The sequence below is a fragment of the Cydia amplana genome, chromosome 4, assembly GCF_948474715.1.
Source record: "Cydia amplana chromosome 4, ilCydAmpl1.1, whole genome shotgun sequence".
In the NCBI taxonomy this organism is placed as follows: Eukaryota; Metazoa; Arthropoda; class Insecta; order Lepidoptera; family Tortricidae; genus Cydia; species Cydia amplana.
This window is the reverse complement of record NC_086072.1, coordinates 2929492-2954087: the sequence shown is the minus strand read 5'-3', so window position 1 is coordinate 2954087 and position 24596 is coordinate 2929492. Positions and strand designations below refer to the sequence as shown.

Below are 24596 nucleotides of genomic sequence, written 5' to 3'. Positions count from 1 at the left end.
CTGCCATAAATTCCGAATAAAACGAGGGGCCCGTGAACCAAGTACCTAACTGAAATAGCCACAATTTCGCTCGTTCAATATTTGATGAAGGCCGTAGTTTGCATTTAATCTGACTACGTAGCTTAGTTTCAGGGCTTTGTTCGAGTTGCTTGTTATATTCTGTAACAATTTCTTCTGCTTTTGCTGCCATGCCCTAGCGGGCGTCAGTGGCCACCTTTGCAAAGTCTTTCCTAGTCTTTGATGTTTGTCCATTTTTAGGGTTCCGTAGCCAAATGGCAAAAAACGGAACCCTTATAGATTCGTCATGTCTCTCTCTCTGTCTGTCCGTCTGTCCGTCCGTATGTCACAGTCACTTTTCTCCGAAACTATAAGAACTATACTGTTGAAACTTGGTAAGTAGATGTATTCTGTGAACCGCATTAAGATTTTCACACAAAAATAGAAAAAAAAACAATAAATTTTTGGGGTTCCCCATACTTAGAACTGAAACTCAATTTTTTTTTTCATCAAACCCATACGTGTGGGGTATCTATGGATAGGTCTTCAAAAATGATATTGAGGTTTCTAATATCATTTTTTTCTAAACTAAATAGTTTGCGCGAGAGACACTTCCAAAGTGGTAAAATGTGTGTGTCCCCCCCCCCCTGTAACTTCTAAAATAACAGATTGATAAAACTAAAAAAAATATATGATGTACATTACCATGTAAACTTCCACCGAAAATTGGTTTGAACGAGATCTAGTAAGTAGTTTTTTTTTAATACGTCATAAATCGCCTAAATACGGATCCCTTCATGGGCGAGTCCGACTCGCACTTGGCCGCTTTTTTGATGTTATCGAGCCATTTCATTCTCATTCTTCCCCTTCCCCGTTTGTAACAATTTAGTCTCGGCAAAATGTTAAATAAGGCAACAAATCAGTACTTTTCAATAATATACCAGACCTTCCATACAGAACACAATTTCCACCCGTCTGTTTGTATATTTTGAGGTAATGTAATTTGATTGATTTCCTAATCCTACAGTACACAAAGTGGTACAACAGAAAGATTCAATTACCTTACCTACAACCATACTTATTGAGAACCAGTCATTTTGGAAAGGAATGTTCATAAGTAGTGACCCATTTTCATTGACATATAAAAACATTCCATTGCTCTAGCTAGATCGTATTACGTATCAAGTAAAAGTCACTGATTCTCCACGTTATTGTACTGAAGAAAGGGGTGGTTAATGGTATGAAAAAATAGAGTGACGTGGTGAAGTCACTGTGAATTATAGAATGAACTATTATAGGCACTTACTTACTTACGAGTATACTTACAGTTCGTCATGAAAAAGTTTAAGTTTACTTCATGTGTATCAATTTAGAAGCATTGCGATGGCGACCACCCAGTTTGGCATATTTATTGTATCTTATCCACTGAAACGGCAGTTCCATACATTTTTATATCACAAGTACGTGGGAGCAGTATTCTGATTCTTTAAATTTTGTTTGTCTTATTAACCTTAACAATTGCAGACTGCAGAGAATGAGCCGCGTACCGCTTTAGCTATCGAGAAATATTTTCGCGTATATGTTTCGTTCTAAATATAAATGAAACCCTCTGGAACTCTAGTTGAAACGGTTGCCCAATATAGGCAGAGGACGCGGAGCAATGGACTTGCAATTGTGCCCAGTCGGCCTTTTGTACATTTGCACGTGTCGTACCGGTTGAAACACAGATGCTACGTATTTGTAGGTCTAGTATTAGCAGAAGTTTTGTTCGATACAGTTTGAATGCAGGTGATAAGTAGTAGGTACGTATTGGCCTAGTAGCATATGGCTCGGGATCATTGGGAGAAATGTTGAAAGAATGGGTTTTTTTTTTATTATAGAGAGGAAAAAGTCACTGCTTTGCGCAAATTCGAACTTGCTACCAAAGCCTACCAGAACCGTGTGATTTTTTCCATTCCTTCCTTATACCAATTTCTTGTACTATTTTGTAGTATCGCTTGGAATGTCTTTATCCAGTAGGGGAACGTATTGGATTTGCTTCGCAATAATAAGTTTGGCAAAAAAAAAAAAATATAAATATAACGTAGGTACCTACGAATATAGGAATAATCGTGGAGTGACCACAAGAACAATAATTCAGTCCATTCCGTGCAGTTTCAATCCATTCATTCATCGTTCCATTCTCCTCTCTAAATTTCAAAACCTCTACACATACAATGCACATATACGGAACTGTGTAATGTAAGCCCATAGAAATCGGGATAAATGCTCTCTCCACCACTTCGACCCAGAGTGCACCTACTGCTCTAGAAATAAAGTTTCAATTTGATTGAAGCATTCGACCAACCGGACACTATCTAGTCCTTTAGCTGACCCACTTTCAATTTGTAAGTCCTTTAACCTGAACCTTCAGAGATATATGTTACCTTTATTCAATCCACTATTTTGCCCAACCACGCATAAGAGCCATATAGGCCATTGAAAAAACAGTTTGAAGCCGGAATTCCTTGCACAATGAAGTACAAAATTCTATGAATTTCCAATGGTTCTTACGATATTGTGTATATGGTTGGGCAAAATTAAGGTTGGGCAAATACAATACAATATTCTTTAGCAGATGCTAAAGAATATTGTATTGTATTTGCCCAAAAAATATATAGAGATCTATTGCACACCCTTAAGAAACGAAAAACAATATCTCCTAAAACAACTGACAGTCTTAGACAAAAACCTTCTTCTTGATTTGCATTTAACTAGACTTTTATTGTTACCTGAAAGTGCACTTTTATTAGCGATAAGACCACTTGAAACCACCAGTGCTCTCTCTACCTAGGTTTATGTTGTTGAAGTAATAAAACTGGTTGTATTCTATTGTATATCTTCACAATGTTTGCACTTATCGTGTAATAAATTCAATATAAGGCACGCGCCACTTTGACACAAAGCGTATACTTAATGCTTTGTATATCGCACTTGTATCATTTCATACCATCCTCAATATACATAGCGTCACGTCAGTAAAACGGGACCCACGAAAAATTTAATCCGCATGACATTTACATGCCGGCGTTTGGATAGAAATGATAGAAAGGAATTTCCAATACTGCGTTTTAGGGAATCTGGGGTGCGTCATTACGCGCTTCACAACGTACCTAATCATATATTATGCATAGCTTCTGCTTTTACAGAATTTGTTTTATTTAAGTAGGTACAATACAGCCACTGTATATGTAGAGTTAGACCAAGATAAGTCTGCAACTATCTTGATAGCACACGCAGTGCGAGTGTTGTTTTAAATGTCAAACTTCTATAAAATTATGACGTATAACACTGGCACTGCGTATATGGGATCTAACTCGTTGCAAACTTCTTTTGGTCTAACTCTATCAACGTGTTAAGGATTTTGACACTCAGTATTACCAGGTAGGTACCTATGTAAATATTGAAATGTATGATAGCTTGATGATGGAATAAAATAATGAATTCATCCACGTCCAAGAAAATTCTATGCTAAGTGACCTGTTTTCATTATCCTTTAGTGTATTTAACTTTCATCGTAAATTACTTCAACTTCAACTTCAACATTTATTCAGCAAATAGGCCACAAGGGCACTTTTACACGTCAACATTGAATTTACATACAAGCAAAATAATAATAATTATACATCAACAATTATTAAATACAACTACAACTACCAAATCAAACTAACGTAATACAATTACTTAGAGATGTATAAGGTCTCTTAATGTCGAATTACATAAAAAAACTATAATAATAATATTAAAATAAAAACAAAACAGATACATGGAAAAAAAATCTAAACTTATTTAGAGGTGTAAATGTCTCTAAGTGTCAGAACTAAAAAATAACATAGTTTATCAAATTATCCTTAGAGATGTATAGGGTCTCCAAGAGTCACAATCCTGTATGATTAACACATTACGAGATACTTATACTTATATGGCGCAGTTGGTAGGATTTTAATAGTTTTTAGGGTTCTGTATTTTTTTTTCAATTAGTTAATAATTTACCGCTTGCATATTCACCATCACGTTACACTAGAGACAAACCAAAGAAAGTCTGCAGCGCAATAATTTGACATCGAATTAAAAAACTACATATGGCAATGTTTTTTAAGCAGTCAGTAAACGTCATGCACTATGGTATCTGTTTGTCAAAATCGTTTAAATATTCATTGTGTTTTGTGATGAACGGAATAAACATGGTGAAACCTTACAAAACCGGCGTGCGGGAGTTACTTTTCCGCATGACGAATAATTTTACACTTGTAAAAAGTCAGCACGAGGCGATTCAAGCTGAAAAACGACAATGTTTACAAAATTTGGAGTTGATGACGGGTAAGTGGAATGAAACATCTTAATACTTCACCATATGTACCTACTTAGATAATATAATATTGGTTTAGACTAAGGTTTCACAGCAAATTGAACACACCTAATAGGTATAGGCATACTTATGAACTTCCTCTAACATTTCGAGAAACTCATTGGTACTAGCCGGGTTTTGAGCTCGAACCCACAACCTCCATGCTTATGGCATGGGTACCTACTAGTTAAAGCTAAAATTAATTTTTAATATATGTTTATTGTTTTAATGGTTTATTTCGTTTTTCCGAAAACTTCAGTTCGCAAATTGCGGGCAATTTCTCTGTCAATCTAATTACGCCTTAATGGGAGTAAAAGAGAAAGATGCTCGCATATTGAGAACTTCGGTGTTCGCGGTAGGCCCTCTGTGCCTATTTACCGCCGTCGCGGATATTACAAAAGCTTATTAATTTTGATGAAGCCAAATGTCACATTCTCCCAATATTATTTATCAATATTAGTATATGTCTACATATTAATAGTGACATCTATTGTTGGAATGAAATTTATTTTACCATAAAAATTAAGCTGTGCATACAGCTTAATTTTTTCATAGACGGTAAATATGGTAGAAATTTCACAAGTATCAAGACTATTTAATCCATTTTCTGTGGTGTTGTCGCATACTGATTTTTAAAAACTACTTTTAATCTAGCGCTGCAGACTTTCTTTGGTTTGTCTCTACCTACTATTTAACTTATTATTATTTAAAACCCTATTCATATAGTAATTTAGAATGGAACACACTTTTCCTACTTGCAAGAATGAACCCAAATTATCCCTTTTCCAAACTCATAATCATCGTAATTAATTTCATCATCCTCGTCATTAACCTTTTCGTAATTCAATATTTTGTATGAAGAGAATATGTCCCAAACTATAACATGTATATAGGTACCAACATGTTACCTATTTTTTTTGCAAATACTTATTTATCTATCTGTCTCTTCCTAAGTAACTTGAGAGCAGCATCTTAAATGTTAAAAAAATTGTGCCCTTAATGAAATGCCGCTGTGAACGAATTTCGTTTTTCTTTTGTTTTGCATTCATCTGCTCTACCAGGAATGCGAAGGTTAAACCAAGTTTTTATTGCAAGAATTTGTTTACTTTTATTTAGGCTGGTAAACAAGCGTCTGGGTACTTTTAATTTAATATTTAATTTTATTAAATTCTGGGAGTCTGCAATGAACTTCTGAAATATATTTTCAATTAGAACTTCGAAGAATAATATTTGTTTTGGGTGGGTAATGTAAAAATAAAACGCGTATTCCAAGTAATTTACTAGTATCAGGGGAAATGGAGCGGTTTTTGTGCCTTTTGTTGATTTTAATTATAGCACAAAAAGTGTAGACATTTACAAATATTAAAGTTCTGCCCGCAACTTCATCTGCCTGGGATTATGATGATTGATAAAAACTATCCTATGTCCATCCCTAGGTTTCAAACTATCTCCATACCAAATTTGATGAAAAGTACCTTCCTCAAGCTTCAAACTATTTCCATACCAAATTTCATCTAACTCGGTCAAGCGGTTTAAGCGTGAAGAGAAGAGGTAAAAGACAGACAGAGTTACACACGCTCTGCACGCAGGGCTATGGGCACAGCTAGTCAAAAACGTTGAAAATCGATAGCAACAGTAATCTCATCGTTATCAGCTCTCCCCTTTGCCACCGTTCGTCTACCGTAATCAAATCAGGGAGGGCTCAAGAAAACAACCAATAGGAACGAATAGAGAGCAACATATAAAGTAAGTGCTATTGTGGCTGTAGTATTCTGCAGAGGGTCTTGTCCAATTTAACTTCTGTCTTATGCGAAAATATCTATGAAAATTCAGGGTTCTAGCTTTAGCCAGCACAAAATTACAGGACGTCGAAAATGGTCTGAATCACTTCTAGAAAAGGATGGTACGGCCGTGCCTCTTTGGTTTGCTCGACTGTTATTGGAGATGGCCTGCTACACGATCGACGAATTCTTCGACAGGGTGTCATTGATCCATACACACAATGTGAAAGTCTAAATCACTGTTTCGATGGGACCATGATGGGACATTACTTTCACTGGAAAATTTTATTTTTAATTTAGATATTATTTTAATATGGATTATTAGAAAGCCTTAATGTAACTATTTAAAATTATTTAACGAAACATGGAATTATTTTAGTTTTAAGTTTATAATTATGATCGACACGACTATTAATTATTTATTGTTAAGTATGTTTACATTTAGTGATATGTAATTTTATTTTATGTACTTACTCCTGACATGTAATTAACGTTATCAATAAAATATGAATATGAATATGAATACATGACGGGGGCACGGCAGATAATGGTGTTAGATTTTTGCCTATACCTATTGTATGTCTTTCCATAGATAAATCCTACCACAAAGGAAGCTTCACAAGACACCTGTTTCGTGGAATATGTTACGGCGACAAATGTTCTATAATCTGTACCCGTTCCGGATGCATTTATCTTTAAAGCAGGATTTCCCTCGCTTGCTATACAGGGTAGCGCCAGCGTGAGCGCCAATAACAAGAAAAACTAACCACGTATTCTTGATTTAGTCATGTTTATGTTGATTATTTTTTGCATGCCATTGATCTTTGTTACACTCGTTGTTAAACATAAGCGTGTCTCTTTCTCTTTCAGCTCGTTACTAATACGTGCACAGCTAAATATAGCTTGCCGAGGTGCAATTAAATATCAACAATAACAATTTGTACAATTCAAGCGCTTCAATTTTGGAACGCCCTCCTCGGAGTTAAAATATCATTGTCTAGGGATAGTTAGCGACCCTAACAAAATAATTATTCAATTATATTTTTCGTTCATTCGTCGTGTAGATTTTTGTAAACAGCGATCTAAATGCTATAAATTATAATAGGTCGCGCTCCCGTAGTAACAAAAATTACTCGATTAAAAATTAAAAAAAAAATTGTATCAATCTCGTCAATCACACACTCAATATTCGTTTAGTCGTAAATAGAAAACATCTACATGTTTATTAACTATCACAGGACTTAATCGCCTAATTAAGTTTTAAAATTTACCTCCCGTGTTCTCGGAGACTGCCTAAAGTGGAGTTGAAGTTGAAGACCCGTATTACAGTTAATAATGTGTAAAAATCGTAAAACTTTTAATCAGAATCTATAGATGTTTGTTCTTGAACTTAAAGAACCGGAATAGTTGTCACCTTGTATAGCTTCTGGGAACCAACCAAGAGCCCCACGAGCTTAACCCTTAAATGCATAGTGATGCATTTATACACACAACGTAAACATCAAATGATATGCATTATTAAACAAATTCTATTTGTTCTTGTATATTATTTCAATAGTAAAACTAATAAATTTTCCGAATTATTACATAAATTTACGCAGTATTTTAATTTATAAAAGTTACATTTGTTTATAGACAAAATGTCGGAAAACTTGGAAAAACCTGGAAGTTGATGATTTTTAGTATGTGATTTTGGGCAGATTTTTCGGGGTTTGTAATTATTTTATATTTACAAATTTTATCATAGGAACATCACAAATAGTGTACCTTTCTGTTGGCAGTTAAGATTTTTCCTATACCCCTTACTAATAGCTATATATTTCCAAAAATATGATTTAGACTATGCAACTTTTAACACTGATTTCCCAGTGAAAATCGATGATATATTTTTTTTTACTATTTTTCCTAGAAACGGCAAACAATTATGTGATATATATATTAATTTCGGGCAAAACGAAAAAATCATGTATTTAAGGGTTAAACGTGCTTATAACTCGACAGGAAAGGAGCATTTTGCGGCGACGATTATGGCCAAGAATTTTTCTCATAGCAATTATTTTATTACTATGTGTTCAGTTATGTCGCCTAGACGACCTAGCATTCTAGACCGATGCAGTACAATCAATACATGAGCATGATGATGATGATTACAATCCGTAAATACATATGTATCTAGAATATAAAAAACACAGCATAATTGGATACAAAAAAGTTACACAGAAAGTGATCCGTTTTCATTGCTCTTTCGCTCATTATGGAACTCGTATAATCGCAGTTTGTAAAGACTAATTGGTTCTATAACAGTTGAACAAACTGTGTTCGTTACGCCGTACGAATTAATTTGCAGACGAATCCATAAATGGATGACACGCGAGAATATATGAATGTGTATTTTACTATTTGTTTCTCTGTTTTGCGCGAATGACCTTAAGTAAAAGATAGTATGTATAGTGTTAGTGCAAAAATAGAAGGATTCGATGATTTCGATGCGATGGGACACTCTTTCGCAGCTGTCTTTCTCCAAAGATCTTCCGACATCTGATATCATCGGGTTGTAGTGTACTAGATTAGATTTTTACCCACAGACCACACCACACCACATTTTGAAGCATTTACAAAGAAAGAGAAAGAGAGAGAGAATCACCTTACACAGGGCTAATGTGAGTTGCACCTAACACCATTAATACTGCAAAAACCCATGTTAATTCCTTGAAATTGAACTTGATTTTCTTCCGATTGGGTCGCATTTTTCCCTAGGCTCTCGGCGACGAGTGTGTACAGTGGCCATCAGATATATCAGAGAGGCCGATGTGCTCAAAAATATCTGAACACGCAATTTTACTCCTTGACAATAGAGGCGCGTTCAGATATTTGTGAGAACCTTGGTTGCTCCTATATATCTGATGGCTGTACATACAACCGGAGTCAGCTTTTAAACGCACGGAGCTCTTGCTCGGACTATAATTAAAATGTCTAATGTATGTTATTCGTCGATTGAGACGTAGGTAAATGAACTATTAAATAATAACAGTATGTTAACATTGCACGCACTGTCATTCCTCAAAATTCATTGCATTAGTATAGCAAATGGCTCGTGACAGACCGATGTCCAATTATTTACATGTAACAATCTTTACCTTATTGTTTTCTATAAAAATTGGTACACTAATAATTTGATATTGATATTTATTCAGGGGTAATTTTACAGCATTACAGCTAGGGGCGCCAATACGCTGTAAAATGCCAATACGCTGTAAAATTAAATATGTTATTCTAATGATTTAGGATTAAAGCAATCTACTGAATAACGTGACAAGGTTATAAACATAACATGACTTACTAACGTCATTATTTTCTTTGTTTCCAGGGAGCTGCCAAATAACCGCTGCGCCCCAGTCCGAAGAACTCCAGCACCTAACCACCGACGTAGAAATAGAACCCGGCGACCGGCAGGGCCGGGCCATGTACTTCACCAAAACAATGTCCACCGCCAAACCCTTCAACGTTACTGCCAATCAAACTGACGAGCTTATACAACCGATTCAGAATGTAACTAACGCTACAACTGCAACTACAACACCAGTAGTGCCGCTAAATGCGACAGATAACAAAAATGTGACAGAAACGGTGACAGCGCCAAACGTGACGGTTTCAAACACAACAACAGCGCCAGAGCTCACTAATTTAACTGACAGTCAGAATGCAACATTCGCATCAAAAAGAAGGAATCTAACGCGGCCCGATGTAGTAAAAGCCGATACTATAGAACGGACATCAGAAAGCAGAATAGTGACTGACAAGCCTTTGTCTTTAGAAACTCAGAATTTCCTGCAGACTCGCATCCCGCCGAACGTAGAATCTTCTCGAAGAGTGATCGAGCAGGAAGGCGGTATGGACACGGGTGCCATAGCTGGGATATCGTTTGCTGCTTTAGTGTTGGGCGCGCTGGCTGGTAGCACGGCCTTCGTGCTGTACAGGCGGAGGTACCTGAACAAGCCGCAGACGTTGAATGATAAATGCTCGAATCCTGACTCTAGCGGGTATCTTGATGACAGCACTATACGGGTATGTATTTCAACGTACATGTTTTCATTTCTGTTATGTCACTTGTACTTAATTTTCTAAAATTTAATCATACCATTGTGGTCAAGAGAAAGTAACTCTGTTTGTCTGTTGTTGACGCTAAAGCCGCTAAACCGATTTAGATGAAATTTGGAGATGATTTGAAGCCCGGGGATCCTTCCGTAGTTTTTATCAATCATTATCATCATTCCACGCAGACGAAGTCACAGGCAGAAGCTAGTTCTGTATAAGGGCCAACTTAAACACACCTTTTTGCGATTTTGATCTTAATTCACGTCAATTTCAATATTTTCAATTGGAAACCTCTCAATTCTAACAGTTTTCCGTAACCATAGACATTCATATCAGTCATGGCCTTAAATAATTGAATTGTAAATTTATATGCCTAATGCTAAAATAAATCGTTTTACATTCCAGGACAACTCCGAGGAGATGTACAGCCTCGACAACGATTCGTTCCTCAACTCGCTGGAGGCCATGACCATTCAGAACTACTGGACGGACACCGTCAAACACACCAAGCTGTAACTGTAACAGCGTTGACATGACTAGCCATTTGTGAACCTTACTGCGGCGACATAAGGTCTACTAGTGATCAGTTGCTGTTTGTTGGCGTCATGTTTTAGAAATGTACGGCGCTGTTGGGGGCCCTATGTAAAATATGTCATTGTGTATGAGGAGAAAAGGTGGCGCTTTATTATAATATAGTGATCGAGTGACATATATATTTATTTATATTTTTTTGGGTTTTGCACTCAATGACTTATCCGGTTTTGGGGCTCTCGATAGCAAAGTAGGTTTAGAAAAGTGTATTCGATTCTTTAAGAACCCTTCCAAAGTGAACTGTGTAGTTAAGTAGATGGTTTTGTTTTGTTTTCATTAATATTTAAACTGTCTACCGCCTGGCTTGAAATTGACAGTGGAAATTAATGTATTTTTCAATTTAAGATAGGATAACATACGGACCTTTGAAATTGCTTGTATTTCGTGTTATCAAGGAAATATTGATGAAGTTTCCAATGCAAATGATAATTTACATTGTGAAATATGAGTGATTTTCAAAGTATTTATTGACGACATGTGTATGTAGTCTTGACTTTTGTAAACGACATTAATCAGAACTATAAAAAAATGTAATTTTTGACCTAAAGTACAATAGAATTGGCCGCATTGGCAAATAAATACAGTTGTAGTGCATAATTATTTTCCATCTTATTTTCACGGAAACGTACGAACGTATCTTGCTATTTCAGTTTCGGTACAAAAAGTACTGAGACTGAAGAAGCATGACAAATACATACGTTTCTGTAAAGTACGATGGAAAACAATAATGCACTAGCTACGTCTGTATATATTATCGTAAGGGAAACATAGTGTTTTTCTTGCCCAATGTACGAGAAACCCCATTTAACCTTAACTTATTTTGATTGAAATTAATTGTTTCAATATTCTGAAATGTCGACGGTTTCACTTTTCCCCTAAGCTTATTTGCTTTAAGAAATTGCGACTTCAGTACCTATATGAAATGAGAACAATAAATCAGTTAATCACATTCGTCAAACGAATGTCTGTAAAAATAAACCCCAAGATTTAATATGTCTTGTCTGTAATTAATAAGAATGTGACGATTTATTATTGATTAATATTAATAATCGGTGTGAACATTTAACTCGGGTAATTATTAATTTATATTAGTAGTTGTCGATTCGTCGACACTTCTGTAAATAGTACATAATGTGATAATTATTTTTAGACTTGTTGTAACATGATTTGATTCTAGATTTAGTATTATAGTAACTACTATTATTTCTTACCGCTTTTACACTATTTTTAAGTTTTAATTTTATCGATTTATTAAACTTAAAACTGATTAACTGTATTGACGATTGGAATTGATATTTGATTATTTATGCTTATTTAAATATTGTTGGACCAGTGATTTCCGATGTCTATTAGCTTAGGTATGTGTTAATGATCTCAATTATATCAATGTACTGTTAGAAGATGAAGTATTAAATCTTATAATGAAACCCCTTCTTCTTTTGTACTTACTACTAAGATGTGGACCTTTGCGATCATTGTGGTTATGACGTGATCGTTTTTTTTGGTCAAAATCTGGAGATTATAAAAAACAAGCAATTGACGTCTTTTAAAATCATTTAAATATTTGTGATTTTCGATCAAAAGGTACCACATTGTCGGTGGTCGATAAGGTTGGTTTCAAATTGAAGCTATTGCAAACAGCGCCATATTGACAACCGACAATAAGTACCCTTTAGATTGAGAATGGCACATTTTACTGTGTAATGTCAAACACAGCGTTTAGATCTAACTGATATCACCCATGTTAAAAGTTTTTACGTAATATTACGTATCAAATATATTTTGCTTTTATCATATTTATACTTATTAGGTACCTACAGAATTTGAAGTATACATATACGACATTTTTCTAAATAATATGATGATAGGTATTTCTTTTGCTGTAATATAACATCATTAACATCATTATGTCAATGGCAAAAAACTATTAAGATAACAACATATTGTCCACTGTCCACGCATCTTAATGTATGTTAGTGTATTCATCGGTTTTTGTTACTTTATTTAGATATTTAAATGTATAAGTTGTATATACCTAACAACTATTGTCTCTCTTAGTTTCCATTGGTCGACTGAAAACAGCGCGCATTCCCCCTTTTGTCTTGAAATATAAAATAGGACAGCGTGAATTATACTTATTATAAAGTACAATCGGTGAAATGGAAAACCAGCCCATAGAGCATGGAACTATGTCTTAGAGACAGAGTTGACAAATAGACAGAGTTAGGGTCACTAAGTGGGTGTCCAGGCGGGACAATTTTCCGCACAAGCTGAAATTAACAACTTATAGCTGGTCAACCCAATCTTGTCAGTAAAAAAAGGCGCGAAATTCAAATTTTCTATGGGACGATATCCCTTTGCGCCTACATTTTTCAAATTTGCCGCCTATTTCTACTGTCAAGATCTGGTTGACCAAGTATAATTGTGTGGTTCGAAAGCAAAAATGAAAAGGAAGGACATTGCCTCGCCGATTCCAGTATTCAATTGTAGGTATAATCCGATCTCTGATTAAATTGGTAATTTAATTGTTCCGTCTGGACGGGCCTTAAGACATATAGACGAAACGATTTAATAAAACATATGTACTTGTCTGGTTTAGGCCACTGGGGCCCGTTTCTCAAAAGCTTGTAACAAGTGGAAGTCTCATTCTAACAAAAGCTATTAAAAAGTGACATCCGCTTGTATTACAAGTTACAAGCTTTTGAGAAAAGGGCCCCTGGCCGCTCAAGTAAGCACGTGGAAATCGGCAAGTTATGAAATACCTCTGCCTATTTTTCATCTATGTGGTCACAGCTACAAAAAACACAATTTAATTACCCATATGTATGTACAGTCGCCATCAGATATATCTGAGCGGCCGAGGTGCTCAAAAATATCTGAACACGCCTCTATTGTCAAGGCGTTAGAATGCGTGTTCAGATATTTTTAAGCATCTCGGCCGCTCCGGTATATCTGATGCCGACTGTACATAGTCCCATGCTGACCTTTTTTGCTGACTGTACATGCGCGATGTTTCCTAAAGACTATTGTGTAAACACCTTTATGCATTATTTCATTTGATTGTGATTTAGACATCCGTCCATTACTTGTTTTATCAAATGATCTGTTGCATTTACTTTTTTTCCACGTTTTTAATTTGCATTGCACTATTGACCTATCAGGAATTATTTGAAAACTTAATTTCCGTAGCCACTACGGTCATATCAAACTTAGGTGTACCTTAACTTAGCGTTTCAAATAAGATTTGAAGTAATATATTTATATAAATCGTGTAAACTAAATCTGTGTGATTTAGAAGTAGGTAGTTTGGTGAAAAATATTTACGACTAAATATGTAACTTTTGCACTTTCTGATTCAAGATCATTCATTTTAGCGGGATACAAGTAAGCCGAGAATCTTAAATACTGAGTTTATTAAAATAATCTATTTTTAATCAATTTCAATGTGGGTAGTTTAATAAAATGACCTTAATTTAAAGCATACCTACCTAATTTAATTTTTTTATTGTTGTAAATGGAATAATTGTTTATTTGTAGGTGCATATTATTAGTTATGACAATGGATTGTATAAAGATATAATATATTTAATTTTAAATGTTGTGTTATAGTCACAAGCAAGAGAAATTCAATAGATATACCCACTCTTGTTTGTCAAGGTTCTTCATTACCTACCCTCATAAGTACCCGTATCGGTGCTAAGAAATTATACCACATTGATACCTACATAGACCACCAAAACATTGATGTATCCTACCTAGTTTGCTCATCAAATGCATTAAGTTGTAACACTAGTATTATCTGGATTAAATCTATTTTTACTGGAATTGGACGATGTTTCATTTATTCTACATAGCCACCACATATTATAACATTACGTTGGACCATGCCATACACAACATAGGTAGGTATACCTACCTCTACCATATCAAACCCACCCAGACACAAATCCACTATTCTTACCACTACCATCTATGATTCTTACCATACTTACGGCAAAGCTAAAAGGAAGCCCAGACAATAACGGGAAACTAAAAAATGTAAGCGCGCGGGAAATCAACCCTCAGAATTCAGATATCAGGATTAGTCTGGGGTTATTCAGTTCAGTTTCAGTTTTTAGTTCTTATGGCATCTGTTCATTGGGACAATTTCGCCAGCGTCAAGGTGAAGGGAGCAGGAGTTCGGTTCCAGGTCTTGATCCAGTCCGTGCAGATGCTTGATCGGTTGAAAAACCTATCTTGCGACTTTTTTTAAAGTATTTGCCGCCTTCTTTTGGTGATACGGTATTCTAGCTGTTCAGGTCTAGGATAAAAAGTAGCAAAAAATAAATATAATTGCTTTTATTTATGTCTGAAACAGCCCTCGTACACGCTTGCGGTTAACAAGGTTAAAAGACGCCTCTTTCCGGTGTAGCCATTAATCAAATACCCTTAAATTAGTGGTGAGACAGAGACACTGTACCATAGGAAAAAACATCCTTAAATTCTAATTTTCCAAAATAGAGTTTAATTCAGTCACAAAATCAATTAAATTACCTTGTTGAACCAAGTTTACTTCGACTTACGACTTTAATAAATTTCTTTTTCTATTTTATAAATTTGGAGGTTTATTAATTTATTTTACTGGCAATGACAAACAAAGCGATGTCATGTGTCAATCTCAGACTCGGTCATTTAATATTGCCCCTCCTCAGTACTTTGCATTAATTATTTCTTTATTTATTTGTATTTTCTTTTTACAAAATGGTGAAAGCCTGGTATATGGACGACGATAAGAATGATCAGCGTGCGGAACATCACAGGAACCCGCCTCAGTTTGTATCTCTCGATGAATTGTATAAGAAAACTGGTGTGGAATACTTTAGCGTAAGTTTTTTACGCCTTATTTTTATCTTTACTCAGATTATTCTCTTTTAATTTGCATCTAATTAGTTACCAACTGTAATATCGTCATTACTGACCGTATTTCATCTACTTACGTTTAAATAAACGAGAGTCATGTTCGATCCAAAGACATAATTATTGTTATCTTATCTTTTCAAAACAATGTAACTGAAGTATTGTTACTTTGACTTCTAACTTTATCGCATGGAAATATCAGTAACTTTGGTAGACTAAAATACATAATGAATACTTCAAATAAGACTCCGAAATACAAATATTTGCACTAATCAAATTTAAATGAATGTACATCAGCTTTTTGGTAGGTAAGGCCACAAAAAAAATTTAACCTTTGATTTGACACGCGATACGGGGTCCATTGGCCATTTACATGTATGGATATTGATTGAGAGCACAAAATACTCAAATGATATAATATTTAAAACTTTCGCGTTTTGAACACATATTATTAACTCACATTTATAGACGACCCGTCTATAAATATGAGTTAATAATATGTGTTCAAAACGCAATAGACCCTATCGCGAAATTTATTTTACTAAATAAAGGTAATAATTTAAATATTGCGATAGACCTGTCTATAAATGTGAGTTAATATGTACTCAAGCGATGTTTGTTAATTGCCATAGAAAGTGTTAATCACTCCTCAATTTCTCTACTACACCAGAGAGAATAACCCACCCCTTCTCTTCACATAAATGGAATGGTGGTTAATGGACCACCACCTTGAAAAAGAAATGTATAAGATACATATAATCTGATTATGGCTAAGAAAGCCGATGGCAGATAAATGTAAAAGAAAATAAATAAAATCTCTACTAAATTTTTCAGCTAAATGTGGATACACATGAGACTGACGGAGTCCTAGACAAGATAAAGAAGGACCGCGGCTACACCTACGAGGACAGAATGGAGGCTTCCAAGGCAACCCTGCCCAACTATGAAGAGAAACTGGTTGCCTTCTACACTGAGCACTTGCATACTGATGAAGAGATAAGGTACATTTCCTATTTATATTTTAACGCAAGATTTTTAAAGCGTTACTCTAGGTAGACAGATTAAATGCTCACAGAGTATGTATATCTTTGTGTCACAGGACACGCTGGACACTACATCGAGGAAAACGATGCATGATAAACTGATAAACAATGAAGTGTACAGTTTGATTTCCAGCAAATTGGCTATAATATAATATCTAAGTAAACCGAAATGTAAAAACCGAAATACAAAAACCAAATGTAAAAACATAACTAACTTAATAAAAACCAGATAAAACAATAAATATATAAATAAAGCAACTCTAGAACGCAAAACAAGAATCTAACCTGAATCAAGCCAGGGACAGAAGACTGGCAAATTCTAGGGGAGGCCTTTGCCAGAAGGCAAACTGACAAGGAAACATCAAGTTAAAAACACAATTTAAAATATGTATATAGATTAAGTTTAAATGTCAGAAATAAAGGCTATATTATTATAAGTATTACCTCTATAACAAAAAAAAATACTTCACATTGGGATGGCAAGTGGACCCTGACCTTCACAATTTAAAATATGTATATAGATTAAGTTTAAATGTCAGAAATAAAGGCTATATTATTATAAGTATTACTGCTATAACAAAAAAATAATACTTAACATTGGGATGGCAAGTGGACCCTGACCTTCTATAAGTTGCAAATGTGAAAACTTTATTAAAGAGATGGAGAGATTTCGAAACTTAACCATTTCACATTGGATTCCAGGTTTGTGCTGGATGGCTCCGGCTACTTTGACGTGCGTGACCGTGACGACCAGTGGATCCGCATCGAAGTGACCCCAGGGGACATGCTGGTGCTCCCCAGTGGTATCTACCACCGCTTCACTCTTGACTTCAATGTGAGTACTTGAAAGTAACTTTGAGGTTAGAGCACAGAATAAATAATAGTACTAAGTACAGAAGACTCACTCTCTAACAAAACGCGTCTGTTACGATCAGCACAGATATGGCCGCTAGGTGGCGACAGCGCCACGCGTGGCTTATGGCTTTCCCCAAAATTGGGTCCGAACGGACGTACTTTTAGCTACCTGTAGCAAAGCGATGAAATCGCGGAGTGAGCCACGCCTGGTTAAAGCTGCGAGGCTGTAAGTTACTTGGATGTGAATCAAGGTCACCCCAGGGGACATGCTGGTGGGCGCTTTTAAGTGGTTAAGACCGCTTCACTCTTGACTTCAATGTAAGTAAATAGTTGTCACTAATTGTGTCTAATTTTTAACCCCCCACGCAAAAAGAGGGGTGTTATTGTTTGACTCCAGTGTCTGTCTGTGTGCCTGTCTGTGGCATCGAAGCTCTCAAACAGATGGACCAATTGAATGCAGTTTTTTAAGTGAAAGCGGTTCCTTGCTGTGGTTCTTGGCTATCTATACATATAATAAAGCTGAAGAGGGTCGAAAGTCTGTACATGGAAGATATTCGAAAAAAAGTTGGTTGGGGATACTTAGAATCGATAACAGAACACGTTCTAACAGTTTTTAGAATTTTTGTCTGTTTGTCTGTTTGTCTGTTTATCTGTTTATCTGTTTGTCTGTTTATTTGACCGCGCATCACGTGAAAACGGCTGAACGGATTTTGATGCAAACTTTACTAATCTGTCAAGAAACTGCCTGGCCCTATTTTAGGCTAGAAAAATTCAACCCCTAAAAGGGGGGGTGGCCACTACACTCAATTAAGTTATGTTTGCACCTGAATCTTATGGCGCTAACTTAAGAAAGTGGTGCACACTTTTTTTTTGTGAATGTACTTTGTAAAAAAAACAACATTTTTCTTAGTCAATGTCAAACGTCTTTGCAAATACATATTAAATCACATTTATAGACGGGTCTATCGCGGGTTTATTGACAATAATTAACATTATGTGAAGTGGGTGGTTTGAAAATATGATGTCTACCCCAAACTTTTTCATACACTTTTCGTCGGGTAGTTGCACAAATCTCTGTTTTGAAATTTTGTTGGGACATCAGTTAGCCGCGACCATGACCAGTGAAACCTGTGTCGAAACGTCGGTAAATAAAGGTAATAAAATAAATTTCGAGATAGGCCCGTCTATAAATGTGAGTTAATATGTGTTCGAAACGCGAAAGTTTTTAAATAGGTATTAAGTAATTGTAAATGTCAAACAATTTGGGACTTGCATTTTAAACGCGTTACCATACCTATCCGAAAAAAACGAATTTTTCGCGAAATTCTCGCAACGTATTGAGGTTACAAGGTAGCACGGTCTCAGGAATCTGAGGAAGAATCGGAGACGTTCACGCAGTGCGAAGAACGGTTGACCGCTCAGCGGATTCGCACGACAGACGCGCTCGACGGTAAGTACTGCGGTGCATCAGCGGGTACTGGAGAGTCCAGCACACACATTAACCTACATTAATACTATTGTTCTGTGTTTAAGCACTGACAGCCTGGACGCTTCGGGCCTTCCTCCCTACGCGGAGCTCGGCCTTCGGCCTTCGCACTTAGACAGTTATACTATTGTTCTGTGATTAAGCACTGACATCCAGGACGCTTCGGGCCTTCGGCCCTACGCGGAGCTCGGCCTTCGGCTTTCGCATTAGATATCCACACCAAAATTCAACCATTGCGGCGGTGTCCCTGACATAGCCTCTCTCAATTTTTTCCATCAAAAAAATTCGCGCTCGCTACGCTCGCGTTTTTAACTTTTAAGGTTAAGCCTACTTTGATAAAGGTGGCATTCTGGGCATCCTACCGAGCGACTACTACTACGACGGACACTTCGGGCCTTCGGCTCTAAGCGGAGCTCGGCCTTCGGCTTTCGCATTTAGACACTGATACCATTGTTCTGTGATTAAGCACTGACATCCTGGACGCTTCGGGCCTTCGGCCCTACATGGAGCTCGGCCTTCGGCTTTCGCATTAGATATCCACACCAAAATTTCACGTAAACCACTGCGACTATGTCCCTGACATAGCCTCTCTAATTTTTTTTCTATCAAAAAAAATTCGCGCTCGCTTCGCTCGCGTTTTTAATACAATTTTAAAGGTTAAGCCGAATCTGATAAAGATGGCATTCTGGGCACCCTACCGAGCGACTACTACTACGACTTAAGCACTGACATCCTGGACGCTTCGGGCCTTTGGCCCTACGCGGAGCTCGGCCTTCGGCTTTCGCATTAGATATCCACACCAAAATTTCACGTAAACCACTGCGGCTATGTCCCTGACATAGCCTCTCTAATTTTTTTTCTATCAAAAAAAATTCGCGCTCGCTACGCTCGCGTTTTTAATACGATTTTAAAGGTTAAGCCTAATTTGATAAAGGTGGCATTCTGGGCACCCTATCGAGCGACTACTACTACGACTTAAACACTTACATCCTGGACGCTTCGGGCCTTTGGCCCTACGTGGAGCTCGGCCTTCGGCCTTCGCATTTAGACACTGATACTATTGTTCTGTGCTTAAGTACTGACAGCCTGGACGCTTCGGGCCTTCGGCCCTACATGGAGCTCGGCCTTCGGCTTTCGCATTAGATATCCACACCAACGTTTCACGTAAACCATTGCGGCTGTGTCCCTGACAACATTACTCCCATCTCTCAATTTTTTTTCTATAAAAAAAAATTCGCGCTCGCTGCGCTCGCGTTTTTAATACGATTTTAAGGGTTAAGCCCTACTTTAATAAAGATGGCATTCTGGGCACCCTACCAAGCGACTACGACTTAGGCCAATTTATAATTACATTTTTTTACACTGTTAAAAGTAATCCCCGGTACATACATATATGTAGATATTTAGTTGTGCATACATAAACATAACTGTAAATAAAGTGTAAATACTCGGCCTCAAGTTTTTGATATTTATAATATTCTCCTTTCCTGTAATCTTACTTCTAACTAATATAATATTAGACCTAAATTCTAAAGTTTGTTAGGAAGTATGGATTTCTATGTGTATAAATCTTAATTTTTCATGCTCAGAATGATTTGACTGGAGGACAGAATTGGATGATATTTGCTATGGACATGTTTTGGATAGGTACACTCAAGAACGTAAAAATACAAAAGTAGTACTGTATTGTCCGTTATACACCTTTTTTTTTTTTTTTTAAGAGGGGAAATGCTTTAAGCATACCACCCGGCGCGGGGACGGGCCGGGATGGTTATGTGGGACTCCCTGTTGTGAGCTAATGAGACCCCAGGTTTACCCACTAAAACCCCTCTGTTGCCGCCTCGCTGCTATAAGGCGAGGTCCCAGGAACGCCGAAGTACTCTTCCGCAACCTCACCAGCGGCCGTCCGGACTCGGACCCGACTCTTGGGGAAATCACCCCTTCACCTCATTGGGCGCGTTGGCTACACATCGCGCCCGCCCACGCAGGGGTCCGTTATACACCTACTATAACTCTGTGTCGTTTAAATCACGTCTAATATTGGAATAAGGGCGAAAAAAACTATTGGTTTTGGAGTGTAGTTTTGTTTAGTGGTAAGTACCTACCTAATTGTAAAATATTTTACAGTACATATGGGGCTACTTTTCCGCACTAGTGCGTAAAATAGCACTTTTCGTGCGTATGTCGAAACTTTAAAGTGCCATATGTACTGTAAAACGTTGTTCGATACACGTGCGAATAAGTAATTCGCAACTCGTGTCGATTTAAAACACTCCCTTCGGTCGTGTTTTAATTTATCGCCACTCGTTTCGAATTTCCTCTTTTTCGCACTTGTATCGAAAATAACTATTATCTGGACTTCAGTCCGCTAATCGTATCCATCTGTCAACTTTACTTCAAGTTCCGCCTCCAGGGGAGAGAAAGAGAAATTAGGGATGAATTAGCTTACTGACACAGACCGAATTCCACGCGGGCGGAGCCGCGGGCACAGCTAGTGCTTGATAAAAATCAATCCGGCAGTTTGAGGGGTACCTATCAGCTCTTTTCCAAAATGATGTACGGCATTTTTGGCATATATGGATTTTTTAAACAACGCCAAGTATAAAGTGTCCTATGGAACTTGCTAACTATGTAAAAAAAAGTCACTAGTAAATTCATATTGTTTGATAGGTATTTTTAATATGGCGGTTTGTTTACATAGTTAGCAAGTTCCATAGAATGACACTTTACGCGATTAAGTCCGATTAAAGTAAATAATAACATGTGAAAATCGTGAAAGTTCATATGAGTCTCTCCCCATCCCCACCATTCCCATTAAGCCCCCTCCACACACGTGCGCGAATCGCGGCGCGCAGCCGCGAACGCGATTGTGGAGTCGATTACGCAGAGCTGCGATCTTGACTCCACACTCGCGTTCGCGGCTTCGCGCCGAGATTCACGAGTGCGGAGGGAGCTTTAATCATCCTTCTACACTCGGGGGTAATAATCTGCAATTACTTTGCAGAACTACATAAAAGTGAAGAGGTTCTTTATCGGTGAGCCGGTGTGGGCCGCGCACAACCGCCCCTCCGACAACATGGACGCTCGCCGGGAATATGTGGAGAAACTTACTAAGGGATTCGTGGCCGCTTGCTAACTGGGTTTCACATTCCGACTTTCCCACTCACAAAACTTCCGTAAGGCCGGATTTACACTTGTAAGTTTTACTTACGTAAGTAGGGACACAGCTATACCACAGAATGAGAGATGAATATCGTTATCTCATTCTAACAAATAGCTTTGTCCCTACTTACGTAAGTAAAACTTACAGGTGTAAAGGCGGCCTAAGCCCGTTTCTACACTTGTAAGTTTTACTTACGTAAGTAGGGACACAGCTATACTAGAGAATGAGAGATGAATATCGTTATCTCATTCTAACAAATAGCTTTGTCCCTACTTACGTAAGTAAAACTTACAAGTGTAGAAACGGGCTAAGACATAGCGATACCACAAAATAAATAATAGTACTAGGTACAGAAGATTCACTCTCTAACAAAACGCGTCTATTACGACAGATATGACCGCTAGGTGGCGCAAGCGCGAGCAGGCGACCGTCCCGTAGCGGTGCGCGGCAACTACATATGGTTTAAGACATTTATTCTCATAAAAATATACATTATTCACTTAAAATGAGAATTAAAATTTAACTTAATGCTATACAATAACTTGGTGTAGGTATTATTACTACACTGCTCTACCTAGACACCAAAATTGGTGTGGGCCGCATGTACTTGTAGGTACTTGTAGCGACGCGACGAAATCGCGGAGTGAGCCACGCCTGGCGATACTAAATATAGTTTGGCAAGCCATTTCCGTCAGTAGAAAAAGGAGAATTTAAAAAATGTAGGCGCGAAGGGTTATCTTCCGATAGAAAATTTGAATTTCGCGCCTTTTTCTACTAACAAAGTGGGCTTGCCAGAGTATATATTCAAACGGGTAACTCACGTATTTAAGTCGTAAATTACGAGAAAACGACTTACTTCTCGCCAGCCATAATTTAGGAGCAGTTTATTTGCAATGTTTAATTTAAGGTTATATTCTTATATTAAGTTTTATTATTAAACCATTATGGCCATAAAATGTGATCGATATTGCCTTGCTTTAATATAAAAGAAACTACTTTTGAAACTATCATAACATGTTACATGACATATCACATTATCTAGATACAGATGTTTTCTTTCGTATTTTTACGGAGACGCACGAACGTGTCTTGCTATTTCATTCAGTCTCGGTACAAAAAGTACTGAGGTTGACTGAACTAGCATGACAAATGCGAACGTTTTCGAGTAAATACGATGGATAACAATTATGCACTACATCTGTATTAATTTAACCTCCTAAGTCCCTGCGTACAAATTTTTGTACATATTCCAAAAAATAATTTGAACTTTCATTGAGTAACTAAGGGTTCCAAATTCAAAAACAAAACAAATGCTTCTGGGTCTTAGGAGGATAAAGGAAAACTAAGCAACACACTTGATAATGATAAAATAGATTTTGCTCAACATCATGATTGAGTTTTGAATATAAATAAATATGCCTATGACTATGAAATATTGTTACTCTATTTTATATGAATTTATGTTAATAAATATATTGCATGTTAGTTGGTAGTTTTATTCCAAGCACTAAAGTAACAATAACTTTTATTTTAGGTAACTTAATAGTCTCACCAACAATGCCGCCGCCATACAATCAAAGTTACGCTCTCATTTTAAAACGACATTCTGAAATAATTATATTTCTCTATGGTTTACGAAAGGCGCTAGTGCTGCACTCTGGCGGCAGAACATTGCAGTAATACTCCCTATAGCTGCATTTCATTGATCGATTGAATTCAATTTGTTGCAACGTGTGTAGAGACCTTAAGTATAACCTAATTTAACTACCAATCATGGCCTAGTAGATAATAATTTTTTTAATGAAAGGGAGGTTGACGTAGTTACTACATTTACTTAAATAAATCCGTTTAACTTCATAACAAGGGTAAGTGTTTGATTCTCTATAATATAATTTATATCTAAATGTGTAATATTGTGAAGCTACATTATGAGCGCTGGTAGCTTAGCGGAGCGTGTGATAGACAATCCGGAGGTTGCGGGTTCAAACTCCGGCTCGTACCATGACTTATTCAGAAATTATGTAAGTAATCGAAATTAAACTGTTGTGAGACATACTAACATGATACTAAATTATGTAAGTAGGTACCTAGGTACAGTCAGTTAAGCCATTTAGGGTTTACTTTACATTGGACATTTCATACAATTAGCATTGACAGCCAAGTTAGCTTGAACCTTAGATGGATCAACAGTTAAATAGCGGGTAAATTTCATATTGAATTACCTATTTACAAACATACAAATATAGTCTGTTCGGAAAGAAAAGAGTTGTGGAATGTATTGGGCCCCATACATTTCACGACT

At 36.8% G+C, this 24596-nt stretch overlaps 2 protein-coding genes across 2 annotated transcripts in view; both read left to right on the top strand.

Moving 5' to 3' along the window:
- The window catches only part of LOC134663079 (uncharacterized), an 87262-nt gene extending 76427 nt beyond the window's left edge, over window positions 1–10835 (top strand). The window contains exons 3-4 of the mRNA XM_063519399.1: window positions 9533–10230; window positions 10666–10835. Of these exons, the coding sequence (XP_063375469.1) occupies window positions 9533–10230; window positions 10666–10776 (809 nt within the window). The 3' untranslated portion in view covers window positions 10777–10835. The remainder of the gene's footprint in view (window positions 1–9532; window positions 10231–10665) is intronic.
- Window positions 10836–15544: 4709 nt separating this feature from the next.
- Window positions 15545–22306, top strand: LOC134663093 (acireductone dioxygenase). Its single transcript, XM_063519422.1, has 4 exons — window positions 15545–15714; window positions 16582–16748; window positions 17493–17625; window positions 22136–22306. The coding sequence occupies exons 1-4, from the start codon at window positions 15592–15594 to the stop codon at window positions 22265–22267; spliced, it is 555 nt and encodes a 184-aa protein (XP_063375492.1). The 5' UTR covers window positions 15545–15591; the 3' UTR covers window positions 22268–22306.
- The last annotated feature ends 2290 nt before the right edge of the window (window positions 22307–24596 follow it).

Bases quoted from the DNA above. Each gene is read 5' to 3' on its own strand.
- LOC134663093 (XM_063519422.1), top strand. From the start codon at position 15,592: ATGGTGAAAGCCTGGTATATGGACGACGATAAGAATGATCAGCGTGCG. The intron at 15,715-16,581 runs GTAAGTTTTTTA...TAAATTTTTCAG, and splicing joins CTGGTGTGGAATACTTTAGC to CTAAATGTGGATACACATGA. The intron at 17,626-22,135 runs GTGAGTACTTGA...ATTACTTTGCAG, and splicing joins GCTTCACTCTTGACTTCAAT to AACTACATAAAAGTGAAGAG.